Genomic DNA, 25,265 nt, shown 5'->3' on the forward strand with positions numbered 1-25,265 from the left:
CTAGCATTTAAGGTAATACAAGTGAAATGCCTTTGGAAATAACAAAAATCAAATTTGAAGGCAGCTTCAGATTTGACATCTATTTATTCATGTCAGCTGCTTAACGTTCTTTTCCATGTCATATTTGACATCATATTTGGAGTAAATGATATGTTCATTTATTACTATTATATGTTTATATGACAATTTTAACGTATCTTTTGAAAATTGCCTTAACCTTTTCTTAAACTTTGAAATAGTATATTGGAATCAGACAATCGTTTTATTATCGACGCTACTTTTTATTCTTGAATCAAGAGATTCTCCGTATTGTTAAAGGCAGAGTTTTCTTACGCAGTCGATTCGGCTTTAAAGAAAGCGTGAGGAGTACTTCCGGTGACGTGTCACAATCTGGAGCTTTAAATCAGCTTTGCATGGAATGAACGGCTGGGATAGAGAAGAGAGGAGACAATCCGGATCCCCTCTGTAAAACCCACACTCTAGAGCTTCACCACCATCGCCGCTCTCAAAACCCTAGATCATCTCCCTCTCCGCCCTCATCTTCAACTCTGCCATGGAGGAGGTGTGCGAGGGCAAGGACTTCTCCTTCCCCAAGCAAGAGGAGACTATCCTCAAGCTCTGGTCCGAAATCAAGGCCTTCGAAACCCAATTGGCGCGCACCGAGGGCCAGCCCGAGTACGTCTTCTATGACGGTCCTCCATTCGCCACCGGACTCCCACACTACGGCCACATACTGGCCGGCACCATCAAAGACATCATCACCCGATTCTTCTCCATGACGGGCCACCACGTCATCCGCCGCTTCGGCTGGGACTGCCACGGTCTGCCGGTGGAGAACGAGATCGATCGGATGCTCGGGATCAAGCTTCGGGAAGATGTGCTGAAGATGGGGATTGATAAGTACAATGAAGCCTGCAGGAGCATTGTTACTCGGTACGTGGGGGAGTGGGAGAAGGTTATTTCGCGGACGGGGCGGTGGATTGATTTCAATAACGATTACAAGACGATGGATTTGAAGTTCATGGAGAGCGTTTGGTGGGTCTTTGGCCAGTTATTTGAAAAGGGTCTTGTTTATAAAGGCTTCAAGGTTGGTTGATTGGTTGATTGTATTGTGTTTTCTTTCCGTTTTGCTCAACTGGTTAGTGATATATTCTGAATTAAACTGGTTTTTGCATAATTGGAAATGGGGTTTGTAAGCTTAATTGGAAATGATATCGGTTTTTCGATTAAAGTATTTTTTTTGCTGTTTAACTAGATAATGATTTCTAGTTAGGGTATAAGCTCAATGTTGGTTATTGAAAACATGAGAGAAATGGAGGGAGGGTGAGGGGAGGAGAGATAATGTCCAACTTAAGCAGGGCGGGAGGACACATTTTGTTTGACGTATTGGGCAAAAGAAAGGGATAGTTGTATATCTACTGACAGATTTTGTTTTCCTTTTTTTATAGGTCATGCCATACAGCACTGGTTGCAAGACACCGCTCTCCAATTTTGAGGCTGGTCAAGAGTACAGGGTTAGTGATACTTCTATTGATATTATATATAAAGATAAAGATTGCTAAATTATTTTAACTGTTGTTCGTACTGTTCTTGAATCTTTGCTTAATGTGTTGAAATTAGTGACTTTTGGTTTCTTGGTTAAGTGGTAAAAGACTTTTCAATATAAGAACCAGCATCTATGAATTCAACGTTCCAGCATAATATAAATGAAAAGAAAAGGGGGGCATACTTTGTATTGTTGAAACTTGGAATTTGTCTGTGTTCTTGTTCTGCCCTGAATTCAACTATTTTCTTTCCTGTTATTGGAACTTGTTGCTTGATGTTTAAGAATCTCTACCATATTTGACATCTCTAGAGAAACACAGGATGTACCTGATCCTGAAATTATGGTGACTTTTCCAATTGTTGGAGATCCGCAAAAGGCAAATTTTGTGGCTTGGACAACTACACCATGGACCCTCCCGAGCAATTTGGCCCTTTGTGTCAATGCAAATTTTACTTATGTGAAGGTCAGTTACTAATAGCAAAAGTAACAAAAGTAAATGCCAGCTATTTTTGTTTTCATCTCTGTTTCAGTTTCTTTGTCACATAAATTTGATTGCCCTGTAATACTAGTTTTCATATCTATAGTGTTTAAAATTAATGAGTTTATTTATTTATTATTTTTTTTTTTTTTTTCTGATATCAGACTATATTCTGATGCCAAGAATTTTGTTCAACTTTATTCAATGGGTTTTATTATGCTATATTACTTTAGAATCTAATTTGGGGTGGAAAACAAATCAGGTTCGCAACAAGTACTCCGGAAAAGTTTATGTTGTTGCTGAATCTCGGTTGTCAGCTCTTCCTAATGAGAAACCAAAAGAAAATGTGGCAGGATCTGTTGGTGATTCAAAAAAGCTAAATTCAAGGGTCAAGGGATCCTCAGGTGGGAAAAGGGAAACTGTGGACACTTCATTTGAAGTATTGGAGAAATTCTCTGGTTCTTCGTTAGTGGGAAAGAAGTGAGTACTTGTTCCTCATTTTCTGTTGTTATCCTCAATTTGGAGTTTGGTTTTAGGTGGTTTCTTTTGTCCATATTGTTTTTATAATTCATGTGTTTTTTGACTCATACCACAATTAAAAAGAGACTGGAAACTGCAGGTATGAACCACTGTTTGACTACTTTATGGAGTTCTCTGATGTGGCATTTAGAGTTGTTATGGACAACTATGTTACCGATGACAGTGGTACTGGTATTGTGCATTGTGCTCCTGCATTTGGTGAAGATGATTATCGTGTTTGCCTTGAAAATCAAGTAATCAACAAGGTATGCATTCATATGCATGTAAATAGTATATTTTCATGGGTTGAGGATTTCTAATTCATTAATCAAGGTAACTAATGAGGAACCAAATTGAAAGCTTTCCTAAATCAATGGGTGTTTCAGTCTTTAGTTCTCTAGGGTTTTAGTATTTTTAATATTTAGGGTTTTAGTCGTTTGATTTCCTACTTTTTAGATTCTTTCCAGATTTATTGGGATTCGTTTTAGTTTCCTATTCTATTTTGGATTAGTATTTCTTTCCTACAATAGGTTTACTTTACTGCGTTCTTTAGGTTTAAGGCATTGTGAAACATAAGTAGCCCTTATAATTCCAGTAGTTGTATGGATGAAGAGTTGATGAATAGAAAAGTTGTGTTTTCCAGAGATTGGAATTCTAATCCTGCGATGGGATTACTTTCAGGTCCTTACTTCTTTGCTCACATAGCCTTTGTTTTCTTGGAATTTAGGGAGAGAACTTGATTGTAGCTGTTGATGATGATGGATGCTTTACCGAAAGAATTACCGACTTCAGCAAGTGCTATGTCAAGGATGCAGATAAAGATATTATTGAAGCAGTGAAGGTACATGAGAGTTTGTATACATACACGGACACACATCTGTAGGGTGGTTTACTTGCACAATCCCCAGTTTATTTTAAAAAGATATCTTCTAACTTACACAGAAGTGTTCAATTTTAGCTCCATGCTCTAAGCTTATATTTTGACGTCAAAGAATAGGTAGGGACGTGTTATGATGCTATTTATTCTTGTTATCTTGTTGTCATCTTTAGTTGAAAAGATTTTTGGGATAAAAGTGAGTAAAGAATAGAAATCAAAGTCCTGTTTGGGATTGGGATGTTTCTGTACTTATTATACGCTTCTATTTGTTTGTATCCGTTGCTCTGATGTAACTCTTCATATTTACTCAGGCAAAAGGAAGGCTAGTGAAGTCTGGAACGTTTACCCATTCTTATCCCTTTTGCTGGAGATCTAAAACTCCGCTTATTTACAGAGCTGTTCCAAGCTGGTAACTGCAGCTTAAACTAGCTATTATTTAGTCCAACTTTATATTCTGTTATTTTGATTAATAAGTCTATCTGCACTGAGTTACATTAATCCACTGATTTCTAGTTAGATTCTGTTCGATCAATTTGATTGCATGTTCTTAGCAGTTGAACTTTATTGGGTTCCATTGATGTAGAGTAGGGTACTGAAAATGTTATTTCCCTACTATTTTTTCTTCTCATGTCTACTTGTAGTCTCATCTCAAATAAATTTTACCATTTGATTACAGGTTTATCCGAGTGGAGCTGTTGAAAGAAAAATTGTTAGAAAACAACAAGCAGACTTACTGGGTTCCTGATTTTGTCAAGGTTTGAGTTTTTTGTGAACATAGATGCTTTTCATCCTTGCTTTTTTTTTTATTTATTTATTATTATTATTATTTTTATTTATTAATGCGTGTTTTTAAAATTTTTAGGCTGAGTTTGGTAAATGGCATGCTCTTTGGGTGGTTAGTGTTGTAAAAGATGATAAGTAGCTACAGTTTAGGGTGATAAATTAGGTTAGCTATAGTCTGAGGATGTAATCGAGTCTCTAGAGGTTCTTGAATATTGTACCTTGTCTTCCCTATTTACCATTTCTATTTATTTATTTTAATCCTGTGTTATAGGGGGCTTACTTTGTCAAATAATATTGCAGTTTTTAATTATTGCCTCAAACTATTGATGACATGTGACATTTCTTAAAGTTAAACTGTTGAAAACTGGTGATACTTGCTGCAAAACTTGGATTCCGTGAACCTTCTAATTTGGAAATTTCTGCCAATGGCTATTTGGATTGCTATGCTAGATGATAAACTGTGTTTTGGTGTCATGTTCTATTTTGTAAGAAATAGGCAATGTCTCCTCGTATGAGAGAGTTTCATAAAATTCTGAAATGGGATGGCAATAAGTCCCCATCTGTTCTATTGCCATATTTCAGGAAAAGCGCTTTCACAATTGGCTGGAGAATGCAAGAGATTGGGCTGTTAGTCGAAGTAGATTTTGGGGCACTCCACTTCCAGTCTGGATTAGTGAGGACGGTGAAGAAATTGTTGTAATGGATTCTATTCAGAAGCTTGAAGAGCTTTCTGGTGTTAAGGTTTTTTTCCTCTCCGTCTCCATGTGTATGCAATTATTCGTGAATGCAGATTCCTGGACTTCTTGTTTCCTAAGTTCTATGCTTTTTTAATTGTTAATTTCATGAATTAACAAGTAATAGACGACTTGTTTTTGTTCATTTTGCATTTTCTCGAATTAACAAATCTAATGTAATATTCTCTTATGCTGATTAACATAGGTTTTCGATCTGCACCGCCACAATATTGATCACATTACTATTCCCTCAAGTCGAGGTCCCAAATTTGGTGTTCTTCGACGTATAGATGATGTAAGGTTACTGAATCATGGTTACATGTTATAGTTCCTCTTTTTTAACTTAAATCATAATTAGTTTTGCATTAAAAACTTGAATTGTTGTGGCTCATTTTCATTTGTAATTAAACATTGTCGAGATTTGTTGCTTTCATTGGGTTTTGAACTTTTGAAGGTTATTGCTGTACTTGTTTCATGGACTTCCACATTATTTTGTAACTGCTCTCAAATACTTGTTTACTTTGAAAGGATAAAATCATACTCAAATGTGTTGCCATTTTATTCTCCATTATTTATTCAATGACCTTGTGCTGCATTCTAGTTATTTTATTCATGGTTAAGAGTCAGTGACAAATTGTATTAACAATTCTGACTTTCCGACTCTGATGATTTGCGTTGTATTAGCTAGTCTATAACTTAAATGGTGGTCATGGCTATTTACATGGGTGAGTGGTTATCGTAATATGTGTCTGTGCTCGATGGTGTATTTGTTTGAGGAACAACGATAGGTTTCAAAGAAGTAATCATGTATAACTACGATGGAAGTGCATAAACTTTTCATCATTTGTACCATTTTATCTCTAGACTAAATCAAGCTATTCCTATATCCAAAGGAGCATGGCACGATTGTCATTTGTTCAGGTGTTGGAACTAGAAAGTTTTATGTGAATGAATTTAATGACCTCCTAATCATAGGGTTATGCTTTTTGATAATGCTCTCGTTTTGACGTTGATCTGTTAATTTTCCTTTCAGGTGTTTGATTGTTGGTTTGAGAGTGGGTCCATGCCTTATGCTTATATCCACTATCCTTTTGAGAATGTTGAACTTTTTGAGAAAAATTTCCCTGGCCATTTTGTGGCTGAGGGGCTAGATCAGACTCGTGGATGGTAAATTTTTGCATTGTCCATTTACCAGATTTGAGTTTCTTCCCCTAGTTAGATAAATATGTGATATGATATTGAAGTTATATGTTCATCTACCTTGTTAGACAACCTTACGACTTGAAAAGCTTAAGCTATTAGGTAATGATAGACATATATCAGGCTGATATACCTTTTAGATTGCTGTTGCATGCATAAAATCCTTAATGGCATTAGATGAAAAACAACAAATATTGGTGTTTAAGCAACTCTTAAATGCAAGGGACTAAAGTATAGTATGTTTGGGCTTGAGAGGTGGGAGAAGATTTCTTGTTCACAAAATTTTGGATAATTTTTCTTTCCTATTTATAGAAAACAAAAATTTATTTAAATCAAAACAAATCTTAAATTCATTTGAGCACTTAAATATCATATAGATTCCAGTCTTACGTTTTACTTTTGTTAATCACATATCTTTGTATAATCACCTCTTTATTAAAAAAATATTGATGGGAAGAAATAAATGTTGGCTGCCTTTTGGAGATAATCATTTTTGCTTGTTTATCCTAGGCTCCTAACTCACAAGTGTTTCCAAAATTTAGCCCGGGCCTGGTTCCGAATTTTTATTGTTTTCCTTCCCACCCTGCAGGTTCTACACTCTTATGGTGTTATCTACGGCGTTATTTGGGAAACCTGCTTTTAGGAACCTCATTTGCAATGGACTTGTCCTTGCTGAGGATGGGAAAAAAATGAGTAAAAGTTTGAAAAATTATCCTTCACCAATGGAAGTTATCGATGATTATGGAGCTGTACGTTTATTGTAGAACTTTTTTCATTTCATTATGTATTACTAAGTTCTTTTTTAGTCCATGTTTATTTGTTTGTATTTTGGATGCCTCTAGACGTTAAATCTTCCCAATGATTGGTCTATTCCCTGTTTCTGTTGTGCAGGATGCACTACGACTATACCTCATTAACTCTCCTGTTGTGCGTGCGGAGCCATTACGTTTCAAGAAGGAAGGAGTTTTTGGTGTTGTAAGTATTAGTTTATTGATTTAAATAGAAGTAATCCAATCACTGTTCGAACCTAGATATCTAAAGGGAAATCAAGGAAAGCCATGGGAGAAAACTGATACTACCATAAAATTCGTCCAAATTGAAATATCCCTTGAAATTTGGTCAGGCCCCTTTCACAGTACATCAATAATTACCCATATAACATTAATAATCCACTTGATACTTGCTAACTCCTTACAATAGTTTTTACTGCATCATTTATCTACCATTCTGACTTAGTTTTCACATTCGACTTCTTTTTGTTTTGAGTAATTTTCTTTATTTATATGGGCTGGAATTTATTACTGGTTTTGATTCACTGGAATTTCTAAAAGAAGTGCCTTTTATTTGTTTTTTTTTTTATTGTTTTTTTATTTTTTTTCAGGTCAAGGATGTATTTCTTCCTTGGTACAATGCATATCGGTTCCTTGTTCAGAATGCAAAGAGACTTGAAGTTGAGGGGTTTTCCCCTTTCCTCCCTGTTGATCTAGCCACTGTACAGAAGTCGTCTAATGTGCTTGACCAGTGGATCAATTCAGCCACACAGAGTCTTGTTTATTTTGTTCAGCAAGAGATGAATGGTTATCGACTTTATACGGTAGTTATCAATCAAGCATTAAGTACTTACATCTAATCAACAGAAGTTCAATTAATGAGATAGATTTATGGTCTTAGCATCTGGCTAGTGAAATGCGATTTTCTTGACTGGCAACACCAAAAACTCCTTCCTTCACCTTGTGGGACATGGGGTTCATAAACCTATATTCGTACTGGTCCATCACTGTACAATGGGAGCTGATTCTATTGATTATATGGATAAAAAAAAAAATTTGTTTCTTGAAATTTGACCTACACATCAATTTATTTCATGGAATTATATATTCAATCCGTAGTTCCATACTGACAAACGAATGAACTTTTTAGGTGGTTCCATATCTTTTGAAGTTTCTTGACAACTTAACAAATATTTATGTGCGGTTCAATCGGAAGAGGCTAAAGGGTCGAACTGGTGAAGAGGATTGTAGAATGGCACTCTCAACTCTCTACAATGTAGGGTGGTGGTAACTTTTTAAGCTATTGTGGTTACTCTCTTTATGTTGCCATTGTTTGACGAATAGCTGGGTTTTTCATGAGTGGTTATTTTGTAACTATTCAGTTCTTGAAATTTGCTTAATGTATGTGCATCATTTGTTATGTGTCTGCAGGTCCTCTTGGTGTCTTGTAAAGTAATGGCACCATTAACACCGTTCTTCACGGAGGTCCTATATCAAAATATGCGGAAAGCTTTGAATGAGTCAGAGGAAAGCATTCATTTTTGCAGTTTTCCTGAAGGAGAAGGAAAGGTATTGGCATTCAGTTCTTTATTATGATCATATCAATCAATGGCTAAGCAAATCTTTTGTAGTTATTTGAGCAGTTTATCTGTTTAGTTAATATTCCTAGTGTGGAAATTTGGGCAGTTGTTTCTTCATAGACTTGTTTGGTTGACGTATTTCAGTGTACTTAATTTAACTTATTTATGTTATAGATTAATTGAATAAAATGATGGTGAGATTTCTTACTCTGTATTTTCCGGTCAAGGAGATTTCTTACTTTAATTCATCATTTTATTAAAAAGAATTTGGAGTTTTTTTCATTTCATGAAAAGAGAATATTTCTCCATGAAGGAATTAAAGTTCCATCTGATATTGACTTTTGCAGAACTTCTTACAGATCCTGAAACATTGTAATTTTAGATTTGCATATTCTCCTATAAACTTTTACATGTTTCACTAAAATTTATTGCCATCACAGACAGACGAGCGTATAGAGCAAAGTGTTACAAGAATGATGACAACAATTGATCTTGCCCGTAATATTCGCGAGCGTCACAACAAGCCTCTCAAAACACCCCTGAGGTGTGTTTATAGCTTGCAGTCTGTTTCCAATTTTTTGTTCCATTTGCCTACCTTTTTATATTGATCTGAAAAAACTTGCCTCTTTTTTAAACAAATACAGGGAGATGGTTATTGTTCATCCTGATGCAGACTTTCTTGATGATATTGGTGGAAAGCTAAGAGAGGTACGTGATAATTTTTAATATTTGTAGACATTTGTGGTCAGTTAATCGATTCATGGTACCAACTAATTCACTATTGTTTATACAACTCTCTTTCCGGTCATACATGGTAGCCTAGTAACCTTTGAGTCGAAACAGCTTTAACAAGCAGTTGTTTGGGCTCCTTTTATTAATTTTTCAATGTCTGTTTATTGTTACTTCTAATACATCATGGTTGTGTTTTCGGCAATCATTTGAAGCAAAAAATACAATGCTTTTATGAAGAAAAAGAAAAGTGAATTTATAAAAGGAAAATCCGTGGTTGATGTACCTTGAAGCAGCTCCTAAGAATCCAACATGGTTCACAGATGAAATTTTTGCTTCGCCCAAGCGTGCGGCAGACCAGTAAATGTCCTCTACCAAAAGGGTTTGGGCTGGATTTTAGCTCTCTTTATTCTTTTATTTGATAAAATCAAAATTGACTTGCAGCTGGATTTTACATGCTTTAACCCCACTCTTCCTTACATGTTCTTCACAATTTATGTACATTTGTCTTTCAGTTAATCCGGCTCTCACAAATCTCTTGTTCTGGCAAAAGTAATATTATTTTTACCAATTGTTTTTGTGATAACAGATCGCCGAATAACTGTATGTGCTAGTACATTGCTCTTGTAGTTACCCTTGCAAAGTATAATTGTAAACAATTCTGGTATAGAAATGAAAGCTGAGGATATTTCATCAAGTTTCATTAGCTACTAACTATGATCTTTAGTAGTGGCTTGGTTCAAACCCCATGCAGATGGACTCCTTTTTTCTGGGTCTTGCGCATTATTCTTCAGCAGCTAACACATTAATTGTTTTCCTTTTGAACTCAGTATGTATTGGAGGAACTTAATGTAAGATCTCTTGTCCCATGTAATGATACACTGAAGTATGCTTCGTTACGAGCAGAGCCTGATTTTAGGTATGAGAACATGAGGAACATTTTGATTTTTTTTTTTGTTAACTTTATTTTGGGGATAGGGGCTAAAGAAAGCTGAATGTTGTGCCATGTATTTATATTTAATGGTTTTGTTCATCTTATTTCTTACAGCGTATTAGGGAAGCGACTTGGAAAATCTATGGGAGTTGTTGCCAAAGAAGTCAAGGCCATGTCTCAAGAAAGCATTTTAGCATTCGAGAAAGCTGGAGAAGTTACTCTTTCTGGTCATTGTTTAAAGCTGGGTGATATTAAGGTGCTCATCTTTTCATCTATAGTTTCCCCTCAACTTCTTTGCCATGCTATCCCACCCTCCTTTTGACTTATATTTTATATTTGATTTATCCTGGTTGAAGGCATTTAAGGTATTATCAATTTTAGGTAGCCTCTTTCTATCAACAAAAAGATTTGTCTTTCTTGTGGAAAACATTTGTTTATGTGGGATGCTGGCCTAAACAGCCACCAGGAACTCCACTGACAGCATAACTCCGTTTTATTTTCATTCCTTTTATGTCCAGGTTGTTAGGGATTTCAAACGTCCTAATGGAACGACAGAAAAGGAGATTGATGCTACAGGGGACGGTGGGATTTTTTAGATCATCTTGTAATACGTTTTCTGACTTGTTTTTGGGTCTTACATTTTCCTCTGTTCCACATCTCAGGTGATGTTTTGGTGATTTTGGATTTACGTCCAGATGAGTCATTGTTTGAGGCTGGTATTGCTCGTGAGGTAATTTTCCTACTTTTGTTGGGTTTATGCTGGGTGAACAGTTCTAATTATTTTGGTGCAACATTGTTTGGCTCTTTGTTCTAAATATGATAAAAGTGGGAAACCTTTAGTCAAAAAAAGGTTGAAAGGGCTATCCTTACACCCTGTTGCCAAAATTTTGGCGACTCTCAGTGACGGTGGAAAGTGAGTCTTTTCGCTGGCAGCCAAAATTGAAAGGATATACTTTTACTTTATATTTTTGTTAAAAGGTGGGTGGGAAGATAGGACATAGGTTGGGAATAGCAGCAACTATTTTTATTACTGAACATATTTACATTTTTATTCCTTATGTTCAATCGTGATGTAGTGGGCAATAAAAAATTGTGAGGCCTTTCACAGTAGTTGAGTGAATGTGATACCTATATATAGGAATCATACATACTGAGTTTGATACCTTTACACTAGTGCTACACTAGTGAGTTCAAAATTGTTAAGAGTCATACTGTAGACCCTACTAGTTTATAAGTATCACATTCATGAGTTTAATATATATGTATCACACTCAAATTTTTCGCCCCACTGTAAGAGTGATTCCTATATGAGCTCAATATATTGGTATCACACAGTTTTTCCGGCCTATTGTCGAACGCCTTACTACATTTATTTTGGTCTGCTAGTTATTAATATAGGAACTGATAACATTTCTACTGAAATTTTCCCAAACCCATATCAGATTGTGAACAGAATTCAGAAGTTAAGGAAGAAAGCTGCCCTTGAACCTACTGACATGATGGAGGCATACTTTGAATCGTTGGATCAAGATAAATCAGTCTCACAACGGGTTTTGCACTCCCAGGTATTATTTTTGTACATACGGGTTGTGCACTCCCATTTGTCAGTGACATTCAGTTTGATGTGAGTAACAACTTTATGATTTTGGATTCGAAAGTTTGATGGAGTTATGATTGGTTATGATTGATTTAGCATTGTTGCTTAAACTTCTATACTTTATGAACTTTTTCCACACATCCTGTACAACTATTTTGGGTAGTAGATTAATCTCTTTTCCAAGCTGATTGGGTGAGTGTTTTGTGTGCAGGAACAATACATTAGGGATGTCATTGGTTTGCCATTGCTTCTGTCTAGTGTGATGCCATCAGATGCTGTAATTTGCACTCACTAGAGACTGCTTTATTTTGTTTAGCTGCATTTTTTATTTATTTTTGGTATGGATGTTAAGTAGCCAGTTGAATCTTGATATTTTCTTTTTGTTGTATGCTTTACAAATTGCAGGTCATTGTTGCGGAGGAGAGTTTCCATGGGATATCTGGCATGTCATTTGTTATCAGTTTGACCCGACCTGCACCAGTGCTTAACTCAGATGCAATTCTTTCTCTATATTCAGGTTGGTACTCTCTTCGCCAAAAATTAGTGTGGTATTAAACTAGGAGTTTTATAAGTCCGTTCCACTACACCACTCGTGATTTTGTGCCTCGAACCATTTTTACTTGTTTTGATCCTCTGGTCCAAATATTTGTTAATGGTTGCAGGAAACACAGAATTTGCACGGGCTCTGCAAACGTATTTGTTATCAAGGGATCATGCAAATTTGAAGTCCGAGTTTCAACATGGAAAGGGAAAGGTATGTTTACCTTTTATTCCGTTGATCTGTTTTCGTCTCAGTAAAAAAACATGTAATTAGATGGTACTCATTATGCCTTGCTTGCCTTTGTGCAGATAAATGTTGATTGCATTGAGAACATCCCTGCTGTGGAACTGGTGTTGGGGGATCATGTATTCTTGACCGTCGGGGACCTCATTTCTAGGACAAAATCTCAGTAGTTTGCTTCTCTTTTGGGAATATATTTGGTAGATTTGTTATCCCATCAATTGTTTTGGTTTTCTTGTCAAAACAGTCAGGGAAGAATCGATTAGAAAACAAATACACGAGCCTATACCGCGGCCAGTTGTGTTTTGCGCTTTTATTTGTTGTACAGATGTAAACGACACATACTGAAAGCAGCAAGAGGTGGCCTAATTGTTGTTTCAAATGGCCTTAATACAGAACTAAATACGATATTTTGGTTATTGAGAAGTGATGTGAGATTGAATAGTTTCTAATTGTTACTGCATGGTTAATGACCAGTGTTACTCCATATCTTACCAATTTCTTGGACCATTAAATAATGCGTGAGTCTTATATTTTAGGAAGATTATTCTTGCACACCTCAATTCGCTTCTTACACTCCCTTCTTTGCTTTTGACTGTCAAGTTGAATAAATCAAAAGAAACGACCAAATAGGCGTGTGAGAAGTTAAAATGGTGTGTTTAGCATTTCTCATATTTTAAAGTCCTAAGCCCCGAAAGTTATCCTATAAAAGCAAAAGTTCGTTACTTAGTTATATCTGATCCTCTTGTATCAACTAAAAGAGGGGTTCAGCAGAAAGTAAATTCAATGCCTAAAACCGCTCAATCTAAAGCAACTGAATACTCGCAGGATTTTCGATTGCTGGGTACTGAATATTTCGACTAGAGCCAAATACTTATGTCCTTAATTGTCATTTCATGTTAGAGAAAACAAGCCTTTTCATCATAATTTTTTTAGAGATGCCCTTCTTGCGCAGGGTTTAAGCCTAAGTTTCGTTTTTATGTGGCTTAGCTGAACTTCCACTCTCCCTTTAGTGTAAAAATATCGATGTACTCAAAAAACAAAAACAGCCTAAGGTTCGCTTTTATTTGCAGAGTGAATTCATTTTGAGTACTTTTTTCAGCTAAAAACTAAAGACGAAAAATGTAAGAAATTACAGACCGACACTTGTATTAGCATTTTCAGCCTGAACTGGAAACAGCTTCCTCACAAGCATCTACCTCACACGCCGCGTTTGCTGGTTCATCAGAGAAACTAGGAGCTTTTGGAATCAAACCAAGCATCTTGAACATGAGTTGATCAGCATCAAAATCGTTGTTCGGTGTAGTCAAGAGCTTCTCCCCAGTGAATATTGAATTTGCCCCGGCAAGAAAACACAATGCCTGCTCGGGCATAGAGAACCTAACTCTGCCAGCTGACAATCTGACCATTGCATTTGGCATAACTATACGTGCTGTGGCAATCATCCGTATCATCTCCCAGATTTCAACCGGCTGAACAAAGACGTAGCAACATCAATTATGTTAAGCTACTTGAGTCTTGGAACATCAATAGAATTTAGCGAATGCAACTGGCATGATGATTGATGGCTCTAGATGTTATGGTTACAAAGTAATTCCAACCATCAAAGGATATCAACAGTTATTGCTACAACCTGTACTTCCAAGTTTAGAGTTAACAATGCAGACTAACCTTTTGATCCTGAAGAGGTGTTCCTTTCACTGAAACCAGTGCATTGATGGGGACGCTTTCTGGGTGAGTTGGGAGTGTTGCTAATGTATGCAGCAAACCAACTCGATCCTCCTCTGCTTCTCCAAGTCCTATTATTCCTCCTATTTCATAATAAAATAAACAAGCTAAACTGTACCGTCCACATAATATCCATTCTTAGTTTCCTCAACATATTTGAAAATCTTGACGACGAGCACTAAAATGTTTAAAATTGGCACGACAAACTATGGTAATTACCATAATATTCCAACTAATAGGAAATTATATTCTAAAAAGTACGATTAAAATCGTCAAAAAAATTCAAAAGGTGCTATAAAATGGGGGATGCTGAGAGGAAAGAAAAGGGCAATATCTGGACAAAACCCCTTTGCATTATTAGGAGATTGTGTATCTAAAAGACCATTGCATCATTAGGAGATTATAAATAAAACCAGCATAGCTATCTTTCAAAGTCAAAAGTACACATTTTAGGGATGTTCATATTTCTTCAGCTCAGTAGAATTCTGAGTGAACTTATCTAAGTACCTTAGAAATCAGGCTGATGTGGAAGTTAACTGGTTAATACAAGCTGATCTAGAAAGCTCTTTAGCAAAAATATTTACAAGAATGAAAACTCAAAGCTTTTGAAATTCCATTTCATACATACTCTGAAAACTAGCGTGGCTTTAATTCGTGAAATATGTGAGTAACTTGCAAGTTCAGCACAAACCATACATAAAGGAGGACAAACAAATATGTTTGAGCATACACCTTTGGAACAAATGTTCTAACAACAGAAGCCAACAAATTAAAACAACACTGTGAGCTTAGTATGCAAGTATGTAACCATAGATAGGAGACCAATCCTTTACATTTTAATTACAGACCCAAAAAGAAAAAAACAAGTCAGAATTTCTTCCCCTGTTTACTTTTAACAAATGTGTTTTACACTATTAGGTTTGGAGAAGAAGAAAGAATCTATCACATGCATCAGGCTCGACAACTATTGACTTCTAGAATTGATGCAAGTGATTGTATTCAACGGTAAAAAACAGTTTTTACCTGAACACACATTAATTCCCGCATCCCGGACATGCTTAATGGTTTCCAAGCGTTCATCATAGGTCCTTGTGGTAATGATATTCGGGTAATATTCCCTTGAGGTGTCAAGATTGTGATTATAAGCTGTCAGGCCTGCTTCTTTGAGTTTCAAAGCTTGTTGCTTTTCTATCATGCCTAAGGTGCAGCAGACTTCCATTCCCATACCCCTGGAATGTGTATCAACACAAGTTAACTGTTGTACACAACCAAAATATGGTGCAAAGCAAGATGACAATAATGCAGAGAGAGAAAAAATGGACCCTATAAAATGTAATAATGAAATTCGTCTTTCTATACTGAACGCAATATAAAATGTTTTATTACCTTATGTCTTTTACATATTCAAGGATCTGGTTAAAGTTTGTCTTTCTTCCTATTGTATCCCTCCAGGCAGCACCCATGCAAAACCGTGTGCTTCCAGCCTCTTTTGCCTGCCAAATAATGACTTAAAAAATTAGGACATTGTTGACTCCGCATCTAATTAATTCACAAGCAGGAAATCATAAATAGTCTGACAAATCATTTCTGCAGGTGAAGAAGGGAATGGACAACTTGAGACCAATATACAATTGGTAAGGTCGAGTATTGTTCCTCTCTACAACAAGTGTGCCACTAATAGTACTCAAAAGCAGTTCTTGGAGGAATCAAAATTTAAATGAGAAGTATTATCATGATTTTAAAGGACAAAATCTACTACCAAAAGTTTTACCAAAATAACCCCTGAATGCAACAAGTGGTGTAAATGGGTAAGAAGGTATGAATTTCACAGTTAAGTTCATGACTCCGAACTCCAAGGACATAAGTTTAATGTTGCTGACACTATGGTCCTAGGGGAATATCTGTGATGCAAAAATCAGATGATCATGTGCAAAAGCCAATCATCTATGATATTCAATGATTCAGCCATAAGAGCAAATATTCACGGTTGCATAACAAGCATTAATAGAATCAAGGACCAATGTATGTAAACCAAAATATTGGACTTGGCCACTAGTTGGTATTGATATCAAGGATATCTCCCATAAACTCTTACCATGTTATCTGTTCATGCACGTTTCAACATTCCCGTACACTAAGATACTGTAATGTTAAATTGAATAAATAAATAAAACTTAAGAAATTTCTGTAATTGCTTTCCTGACACATCTTTCCACTCACACATTCTTTATAAGCTTTAGATAATTTAACCACTTAGTATAACATCTTATAACATTTTCAACGATGAAGTTTCTATTTAGCACCAAGTGCATCAGCAGTTCCGCAACTTCGGCTACAGTCCTTAAATTTCTTTTTCATTGAATAAATATAAATGATAAGACTAGTTATTGTATGTCAAACTAATGCAATCTTTTAATAATACCTTTAGAACACACATTCCCGTTAAAGCGTGACAAAAGTTGTAATTGCTTAGGGATGTTAATATCACTGCTAACTTTTAAATGCAAGGTAAAGCCACAAGAATAAGAAACTGACCCTCTGTGCTGCTTCCATGACAGCATCCTTTGTCATAAGCTTTTGGGCCTTGAGTCCTGTGTTATACCGGGAGGATTGAGGACAATATGAGCAATCCTCACTACATCCACCCGTCTTTATAGAGAGGAGAGTACACTGCTGCACTTCCCTAAAATTATGGGCGTGCCTATGAACTTGAGCCTGAAAACACAAGAGAATCAGTTATTAAGTATAACACTAGCATAATGACATCGTAGAAAAACAAGAATTCAAGACAACGAATTGGACGAAGAAGCCAAAAAGTATATTGCTTTCAAAGAAATGGATGAAGAAACCAAAAAGGATATTGCTTTCATATTAAAAAAAAAAAAAAAAAAACAATAATTTACCAAACCACTCGGCAGTCCACACATTTGACAGTGCCACTATCTAGTACAATAGTTACAAAGTCAACTACAACCAAAACTTCATACACCCTAAAGTTCACAAGATAGGATGAAAAGATTTTTTTTTTTAAGCCCTGGGGTTCCCAATGGAACAGGTAACAAAGCAACTTTTCCGCCCACTGCCACTAAATCCCCCCTCACCCCACCCTCGCCCACCCACACTCCACCACCCCCCCCCCCCCCCCCAAAAAAAAACCCCGGGCCCATAACTCATGGTGTTCCTTATACAAGCGGGTATTGGGTATGGGGACATTTGAACACCGGGCCTCGAGACTCGAGTCAGTTAGAAGACACATGAAAGTATTGTATTGATTCAATCAATGGGTACATTGGTCACATTCAATTAGCTTTACTCACAGTAACAACCTTATAACTAATTACAGCTGGAAATAAGCAAATTTGGCCAGATAAAACTGTATATCAAAACCTGCTCTTGTCTATCAAAAACTGTATACCAAAACTAAGCAATACCAAATTTGGGAAAAACTTTAAAAATTATAACAAAGAATTTGGCCAGATAAAATAATTATATAGGTCCGGAAACTAATTACGCATTCTCAGAATGTAGCATAATATATCATAGTCATTTTCCTTTTGACTTTCTCCATTTTCTCGGCAACCAAACAGGGGATAACAAAAATCGAAAGAAAAAAAGGCAAGTGGAGGAAGAAATGGTACTGACTCCGTGAAAAAGGAGATCGAGAACAGGAGAGCCGTAGACGCCCTTGATCTCGTCGCGGGTCCAGTCATTTCTGGGGCCTTGTGCGATTGTTCTCTCAGCTTGAACTGCAGCTGCAGACGATAAGGAAGAGTAAAATGAAGAATGCAACACAACCGCCGAAGGTCTCAGCTGCCCACGCACTATGGACCTAATGGAAAACATCTCTCCCAGCGCTTCTTTCTTTTTCTGATTTCGTTTTCTCAGGAAAACCGAGATTTTCCGGGAAAATTAGAGAAAGAGGGGGATAGAAAATGACAGTGGCTGCGTGGGCGGAGAAAGCGAGAGAGAACAGAGAGAACAGAGAGAACAGAAGGTTATAAATTCAAAAATCAACACCTACCCATTTATTTTTTTATTTTTTATTTTTTTTTGTCAAACAATAGATTTTGTTAGATTAAATACCGACGAAATTCGAACCACTATGTCGTCGTGTAAGAGCTCAACATTTTTTCACCATTATGATAAAATGTCATTTGCTTAATATAATTAATATATTATTTGACCAACTCTAACCCTTGCAGTAAAACTCAAATTTTAAGTTTTAAACCTACCACAACTTGCTCCAACTCTTGGGTCAAATATGAGTTTTAATCAAAAACTCATTTTTTGGGCCAGTTTAGCCTAGAATTCCCCCGGATAGTGGGTTGGCCTACCATATATGTGTATTTTTTGTTTTGTTTTATATTTATAAATTCATTAAATTCAATGGCTAAGTTCTAATATAATCAAATATAACGGTAAGAAAAATATCTAATGGTCCAAATTTAAATCCAACAACTAAAAGAATTATAATAAAAAATTTCATGTGTTTCATATTCTTTCATATTGTTCCACGAGTTTCATGGTGTCGGTTTAGTGATTTTTCAATATTTATCGGAATCTAAATATTTTTAGCTTAAAATATTCATAAAATTAAATTTGAATAGTCTACATAATTTTTTTTTTCTGTAATAATCTCAGACTAAAAATTTAACACATAAAGGTTGGAGAAGAAAACATATTTCTAAGTTAAAACCTAAATTTTTTTAGTTAAAAATTTTAAGTTTTAATTCAATAATTGAAAATAGTCTTATGATTGATTTTTGTTTGTTTTTTATGCACACGTCACCCAACACACACATCACAACACACCAAACTCAACACACCTAACTAATAAAAAATGGGTTGTGGTGATTAGAGGGTGATTATTTACCTCTTACTCCCGTCGAAAGATTTTCTAATGAGATCGGAGTACGGAATTATACCTTATATGTTATTGTACAATTGAATAAACATTTGAAAAAAATAATTTTCTATTTTATAATAACATATGGTATACTGTCTCGTGTTTTTATCATCGTAAAAAATATCTTGCTCTCCTCCAATCCTCCTTGTACTCTCTCTCATGCTAGCTCAGGAAAAATCTAGTCATGCTAAACAGAATATTTGAACCACCAAATGTCAAAACTAAAAGTGAATTATTTCAGCCAAAAACCCTAATTTAGAAATTGGTCAGAATGATCACTTTCCGAGAGAAATGCTGAATAAACTCTTTCAAAAGTGAAACTTTTTATAGAATCTTTGCAACCTTATGTTTTTTGTACAATATTTATAATAATAACACAAAAATTAACGTTAAACTGTAAGATAACAAAAAGACCTGAAAAAACACTTTAAAAATAGTCTCTTTTAACATTTCTTCTTTTACGAATTTTTCTTTTTGTTGGAGAAGAAATGATCAAAATCAAGGAGAGATTGTTGAAATGACTTAAATGCCCTGACAATTTGTTTCGTGCTCGCATTCTCTCTCAGATGCGTCCACTGCAGGCCAAACTCGCAGCGGTGGTTTGCGTGAGATTGGCGGCGACTCTCCTCCATGTCGAGATGGTTGCTCCTCCCTCTCATCAGACTCGTCTTGTTCGTTGCCTCGTTTCGGGTTCACCAGTTTTTTTGCCCCCCTCACAAGCTAAAAAATGCCGGGAGAGTTGTACAGATTATAATGGGGAGAACACAGGAAATGCGAACACTTTCCAAACAGCAATAGGAATGGAACACAAGTACCGGCACACTTTGAAACCCACACAGCTTCTAAAACCCCTCTCCCACAAATTGAATCAGCTGTACCGAAAGATATGCGAAAAACTTGATTCCGAAAGTAACAAGTAACTCGAATTATGTTGTACATGTCTTGATACAAAGGTTCGTATACATTTAACACGCTTGAACTAACCAAGCAGTCTGGTCTCTCTAAAGATCGCTGAACATATGATCGAAAAGAGAAGGAACGAAAAAGATTCAATTTAAGTATAACACCACAAAATGCATCATAGCCTTCAGATTAAGTTCCCATTCTGAGACTGGTTGCCACTGCAGAGTGCAAATTTGCCGTCTGGAGAGGCTCAGTCAGCATTTTCTTCCTTAATTGCGACCTTTTTCCCCTTGGCTCTTTGTGCAGTTCTTCGTTTGGCCTGAATTTGGTGTACGTATTCCGCTATTATGACATGGAACTTTGGAGCCAGCTTACTTGATGAGGACATATTCAGGCCTGCCTTCTTCAAGGCCCTTCTGACAGCCTTCTGAGCCACTTGGAAGTGAATTGGGCAAAGAGAAGGAACAGTGGATCTCAGTATCGGCTTCCCACATGTTATAGGTCCTGCCTGAGCACTATATATATAGAGACAATCATTTAACTAAACTGTCAGTTGAAAATCAATCTCTGCATAGTGCATATACACAAAATAAAACTAAAGAGAGAAAAAGTTGGACAACTAATGCTTGGTGTATTTGCATATATTATAATAAGCTTACAAATTTGAACTGCACCATCCTGTGATAGCTACAAACGATTCTCTGTATTTCCTATAACGAAAATATCCCAGTACTAGCAAAAGGGACGCATCAACTTAGATGATCTTGAGTAGAATCGAAAATTCACATCAAAGCATGCACAAACAATAATTAGAATTACTTTGATCTACTCATCTGATGACACAGTGCCACCTAAAGGGCGACTGAAAATCTATTTCCTTGAGTAAAAACCCCATTCTCCTTGCATGGACCCACCGTCACTTTTATAGCTATTTCATTATCTCTCCACATTTGAAATCTTAACCTGGCTTCCACATTTCAGTCGTTGCAATCAATGATGTACGAGATATGACGACTAGACTACTATAATATGGTTCATGACTAAAAGGCCTTTTCAAACAAATGTTTGAAGTTGCACCCTTTTTTACAGGACACAATTGTTTTATTAAAACGCAGAAGAGACGAGCCATATGGTAAAACCTAGAATAAAAGCCCAACAAGCACTAAGAAAAATGAAGTACACTAAAGAAGATATAGGGTTTAACAATGTTAACTGAAATTGATTTAAATTTTATCCTTGTTTTCATTCTTCTCCCTATCCTCCCTACTTTATCTGTGTTTCCACCCGTCCTATGTCAACTAGACAATTTCCCCTTCACCTATGGGTATTAATTCTCATCTTTGAGCCCCTACTATGCAATTGTTGCAATTCTGTCACCAGTTCTTTGTGAAGTCGTTAACCTTGCCATAAGTTGTTAGTCTTGAGCAGCAGCTAACAGACCATTGCAAGAAGATGTCCACCTTCGTTAACCTTGCCATAAGTTGTTAGTCTTGAGCAACAGCTAACCGACAATTGCAAGAATAGTCCACCTCCCTCCATCAAGCAGTCCCACATGCACTTTTTTCGAAGTGTGGAAAGTAAATACAAAAAGCACCGAGCTACCTGTAGTTTTCTAAAGGCTAAAGAAATGCAGACCATCATGAGAAATGCCTATACTGGCAATATTGGGCTTAGTACTTATCACACCAAGAACTAACAGCAGCAAATCACGGACTATGTTGTTTTCTTAGTTGTTAATGGTCACATTATGTATACTATTACAGTGAAAGTGTTGCATCAAGTATTTACACTTCGTGGATTTGAAGAGAAGACCCTCCTGATGTAAGTGCCATTCAAATTCTAGTTCAATATGAGTCATATAGAGTGTTGGTTCTGCAAAAACTACATTGCAAAGACTATGCATTCATAATACTAGCATTTGGTCTTCCTCTTTTGCCAAGCAATCTTGGCCTTTTCCCTTTAGCTCTCCCTTTTAAAACTTAAGCAATCCCTTCCAGAAAATTCAGCTCCTTGATTTTCTCCTCCACCTCCTCCTTCCCTAATCCCCATTAATCTCCATATTCCAATCCATTCCATGATCCTTCCCTCCCTTAAAAACTGCCACGTCCTCATGAACTCAGCCTAGCTATCCATGTTCACCCCTTTCTTCACACAATTCTGTGAAACACTCTTTAGACATATGATGTTCCAACCACGTGTTCTCAAACCAATTCACATTATTTTTGTCCAACAAATAGACAATTATCCAAGGTCATCCTAGCAAGGGCTTTTTGTCAGACACGTGCCAAAACCTTCCTTCCACTTGCTGGAAGAAAAATACAAATAGGAAATCTATCCAAGCTGTTAAAAAATCCATCCTGCGGAGCTGGGTAACACACATTAGTGTATCAGATGAAATCATTATACTCCTTCTACGTCTTGTCATGCAAATTGCAACCCCCATAGATTTAATGTCATCCTACTTGTCTCCTTGTCCTATTTCTTCTTTATATTCTCTCCAACTCTCTCCTCGTCTATCAATTTCTATCGGAACAATCTTTATGCTCCCAATTTCCCTCCTTACCTACATCAATTGCAATTCGAGCAATTCCTGCTTGAAAATCTTCTGACTGTAATTATCAATCCATTCAAATGTATTTTACAATTAAGCAAAACTTTCCTAGATAAATGACCAAACATATTTTCTACCAAATTCAAATCTCAATATCCATGAATACACAAGATTAAGGATATATATTATTACCATCACGCATTATGATGCACAGTAGGCACTATTTAGACATATTTCTACATCCATATCAGGCTTTACTTGATATCAAAAGCGAATATAATCATCTTAATGGAATGGTTACGAAGCGCATACTCCCTATTTTCAACCAAATAAGTTTCTTTCAGCTTTGTATACCGTACTTAATCACCGGATACCCTCTATAAACTGCTCACGGTTTGTCTCGGAAGATTCCTAGAAATAAAAGAAAAGGTGCCCGGAGACCTCACATTTTTCATTTTCTACAAGCATATTTTCTTATCAACGCTTCAAAGTTTGAAATTGGCAGAATAACCAATAGAATTAAGCCAAAAATAACTTAAAGTAATTCAATTAAGCGCTGCGCTACCCTCATAAAAGCCTCAAGAAGTTAAAATTCAATACGGAAATTATTATTTAAGCCTTCCAATGCACGAAAATTAGTCTATTCAATCAATTGATGAAAAACCCAGAGATATCTTCACAAATTAACACCTACCCATCAAAGAACTAATCGAAAATAGCAAATTTACCTCTTGATAACATAATCACAAGGCTTATAGAGCTTCTGCTTCGGATCCGAAAGAATATGAAGGTGGCAAAAGCTCGTCATCGCCATGGCCTTGCCTTTACACTGCTGAGAAGCACATTGCAGTTTCCTTTGGGCATCGAAGCCGGCGGCAGCACCACGATTATTGTTGTTGCAATTGCCGTTGATGTTGTTGTTGTTCTCATCAGTGCCTTCAGCAACCCCAGCAGCGTCTCTCTCGTTCCTGTGCTCTTCCTTGTAGGGGCTGACACCGTAGTTCCACCAGTACTCCCTGTACCCAATCCGAAGCTCCTCCATGAGTGCCCAGTAGTGGGATTTGTAGCATTTTTTGAGCTCTCTGAGGTAGGAGCGGCGGCGGCGGATGAGCTCGTGGTGGGTGATGTGGGAAGCGCGTGAGAGGGCGATTTCTTCTTGGGACGGTGGGACAGGAGGGATTGTGGAGGTGGAAGGGTCGGAGTTTGGGGTTTGGGTTTCAGTGATGGGGTTGAGGCTCGTTGGGTTCTTGGGAGGTTTGGAAGAAGAGGGAGGAGGATGGATCTTGGAACCAGAGGCAGCCATGGGGGTTGAAGAGGGACAGAAATTGAGAGAAATAATTTCATTTACGTGGGCACCAACACGAATTACAAAAATAAGCAAATACAAAAAATCACCATTACTTGATCATTTCACGAAGAAAATTATTTTCACACTTTACATTTTAAAAGAAAAACTAATAGAAATGACTTAAAATTTTGAATTTTAACAATAAAGATAAAATAAAGGATGAAGTGAGTAGTAACATGATTGACTTTTTAGTGTAAAAATATGGTTTTTCATTAAAGTGAACAGTATCGGCAGTTTTTCATTAAAATTCTCAAATTTTAATTGTGCATTAAATAGCATTATTATTTATAGGATTAAGTACCTAAAACCCCTTAACATTTTAAAGTCATTCTAAATTGGTCTCAACCTTTTTAAGCATCCCAAATAAGTACCTAACCTATTGAAAATGTCACATCCGCTAAGTTTCGATTAAAAATCAATTAAATTAACTAGGCTTTAGTTGTCTCCAAAATCAATAGAAGGTCATGGAAGTATAATTTCCACCAACTAACGGTTACCACCCCCCCTCATCATGCCACCACCTCTAAACCAAACACAAAACCATCAACGCCACCCAACAGCTCAAATCATGAACATCGAGAATAAGGTCTTGAAGGTTGTTGAAATAGTATGGACTGCCATAATACGGCCACCACCATTTTCATTGGCCACAAATAAAAAGTGAAAACTTTACAAACCAAAAATTAGTGAATGAGGAAATCATATGAGCGGAAACAAACTATTTGAAACACTATTTGAATTATCAACCCTCTTATTTGTTAAGAGTTTGCCCTCTTGATGTAATTTCCATTTGGATCCATTTTCGATTTAGTCTAATACATGTTTGATCATTAGATTCCATATTATATAATCCATGTTTGAAATTTAGATAATCTGCATTTGAAATTTAATTTTGAGCCACCTAATATTAATATCGTCCATGATATATCCAGTTGCGGAATTTTGCGTATAATGTAACATCCCACATCGACCAACGGAGAGGAGGTGATGTGTCTTATATGTACATGCCCACCTCCCTATAGCACGATGCCTTTTCAGAACTCATTGGTTTCGAATTCCATCGGAACTCCGAAGTTAAGTAAGTTTGGGCTAGAGCAATCCCAGGATTGGTGACCCACTGGGAAGTTGCTTGTGAGTTCCCAGAAACAAAACCGTGAGGGCGTGGCCCAAAGCGGATAATATCGTGCTACGACGGAGCTGGTCTGGGATGTGACAAAATGGTATCAGAGCCATTCTGCCGTGTAGTGCGAGTGTGCCGATGAGGACATCGGGCCCCTAAGGGGGGTGGATTGTAACATCTC

The 25,265-nt window shown here is 36.6% G+C and overlaps 3 protein-coding genes across 3 annotated transcripts; 1 reads left to right on the forward strand and 2 right to left on the reverse strand.

Annotated features, from left to right (window-relative positions):
• Positions 1-368: 368 nt before the first annotated feature.
• Positions 369-12,947, forward strand: LOC137721912 (isoleucine--tRNA ligase, cytoplasmic). Its single transcript, XM_068460936.1, has 27 exons — positions 369-1,087; positions 1,449-1,514; positions 1,866-2,009; positions 2,287-2,504; positions 2,644-2,809; positions 3,271-3,384; positions 3,732-3,829; positions 4,097-4,175; positions 4,786-4,944; positions 5,143-5,232; positions 5,971-6,104; positions 6,727-6,886; positions 7,029-7,112; positions 7,519-7,731; positions 8,058-8,183; positions 8,339-8,476; positions 8,928-9,031; positions 9,132-9,195; positions 10,047-10,135; positions 10,265-10,406; positions 10,669-10,732; positions 10,813-10,880; positions 11,593-11,715; positions 11,959-12,024; positions 12,153-12,264; positions 12,410-12,501; positions 12,597-12,947. The coding sequence occupies exons 1-27, from the start codon at positions 554-556 to the stop codon at positions 12,699-12,701; spliced, it is 3,552 nt and encodes a 1,183-aa protein (XP_068317037.1). The 5' UTR covers positions 369-553; the 3' UTR covers positions 12,702-12,947.
• Positions 12,948-13,562: 615 nt separating this feature from the next.
• On the reverse strand, positions 13,563-18,238 carry LOC137722966 (biotin synthase, mitochondrial). Its single transcript, XM_068462102.1, has 6 exons — positions 17,899-18,238; positions 16,792-16,971; positions 15,643-15,749; positions 15,280-15,485; positions 14,200-14,339; positions 13,563-14,000 (listed from the first exon to the last, which is right to left on the reverse strand). Exons 1-6 carry the CDS (start codon positions 18,097-18,099, stop codon positions 13,689-13,691), a joined length of 1,146 nt encoding a protein of 381 aa, XP_068318203.1. The 5' UTR covers positions 18,100-18,238; the 3' UTR covers positions 13,563-13,688.
• A 1,821-nt stretch (positions 18,239-20,059) lies between these two features.
• Positions 20,060-23,946, reverse strand: LOC137723075 (uncharacterized). The gene is made up of 2 exons (XM_068462229.1): positions 23,345-23,946; positions 20,060-20,580 (listed from the first exon to the last, which is right to left on the reverse strand). Exons 1-2 carry the CDS (start codon positions 23,917-23,919, stop codon positions 20,316-20,318), a joined length of 840 nt encoding a protein of 279 aa, XP_068318330.1. The 5' UTR covers positions 23,920-23,946; the 3' UTR covers positions 20,060-20,315.
• Between the last annotated feature and the right edge of the window lie 1,319 nt (positions 23,947-25,265).

Source organism: Pyrus communis, chromosome 17 (assembly GCF_963583255.1).
Source record: "Pyrus communis chromosome 17, drPyrComm1.1, whole genome shotgun sequence".
Taxonomy (NCBI): domain Eukaryota; kingdom Viridiplantae; phylum Streptophyta; class Magnoliopsida; order Rosales; family Rosaceae; genus Pyrus; species Pyrus communis.

What these genes read in the sequence shown, in the direction of transcription:
- LOC137721912 (XM_068460936.1), top strand. Translation starts at nt 554, where the DNA reads ATGGAGGAGGTGTGCGAGGGCAAGGACTTCTCCTTCCCCAAGCAAGAG. An exon ending in CGAGCAGAGCCTGATTTTAG is followed by an intron (nt 10,136 to 10,264) that starts GTATGAGAACAT and finishes TATTTCTTACAG; the next exon opens with CGTATTAGGGAAGCGACTTG. An exon ending in GATTGATGCTACAGGGGACG is followed by an intron (nt 10,733 to 10,812) that starts GTGGGATTTTTT and finishes TCCACATCTCAG; the next exon opens with GTGATGTTTTGGTGATTTTG.
- LOC137722966 (XM_068462102.1), bottom strand. Translation starts at nt 18,099, where the DNA reads ATGTTTTCCATTAGGTCCATAGTGCGTGGGCAGCTGAGACCTTCGGCG. An exon ending in TCATGGAAGCAGCACAGAGG is followed by an intron (nt 15,750 to 16,791) that starts GTCAGTTTCTTA and finishes ATTATTTGGCAG; the next exon opens with GCAAAAGAGGCTGGAAGCAC. An exon ending in CACCTCTTCAGGATCAAAAG is followed by an intron (nt 14,001 to 14,199) that starts GTTAGTCTGCAT and finishes GTCTTTGTTCAG; the next exon opens with CCGGTTGAAATCTGGGAGAT.
- LOC137723075 (XM_068462229.1), bottom strand. Translation starts at nt 23,919, where the DNA reads ATGGCTGCCTCTGGTTCCAAGATCCATCCTCCTCCCTCTTCTTCCAAA. An exon ending in TGTGATTATGTTATCAAGAG is followed by an intron (nt 20,581 to 23,344) that starts GTAAATTTGCTA and finishes CTATATATATAG; the next exon opens with TGCTCAGGCAGGACCTATAA.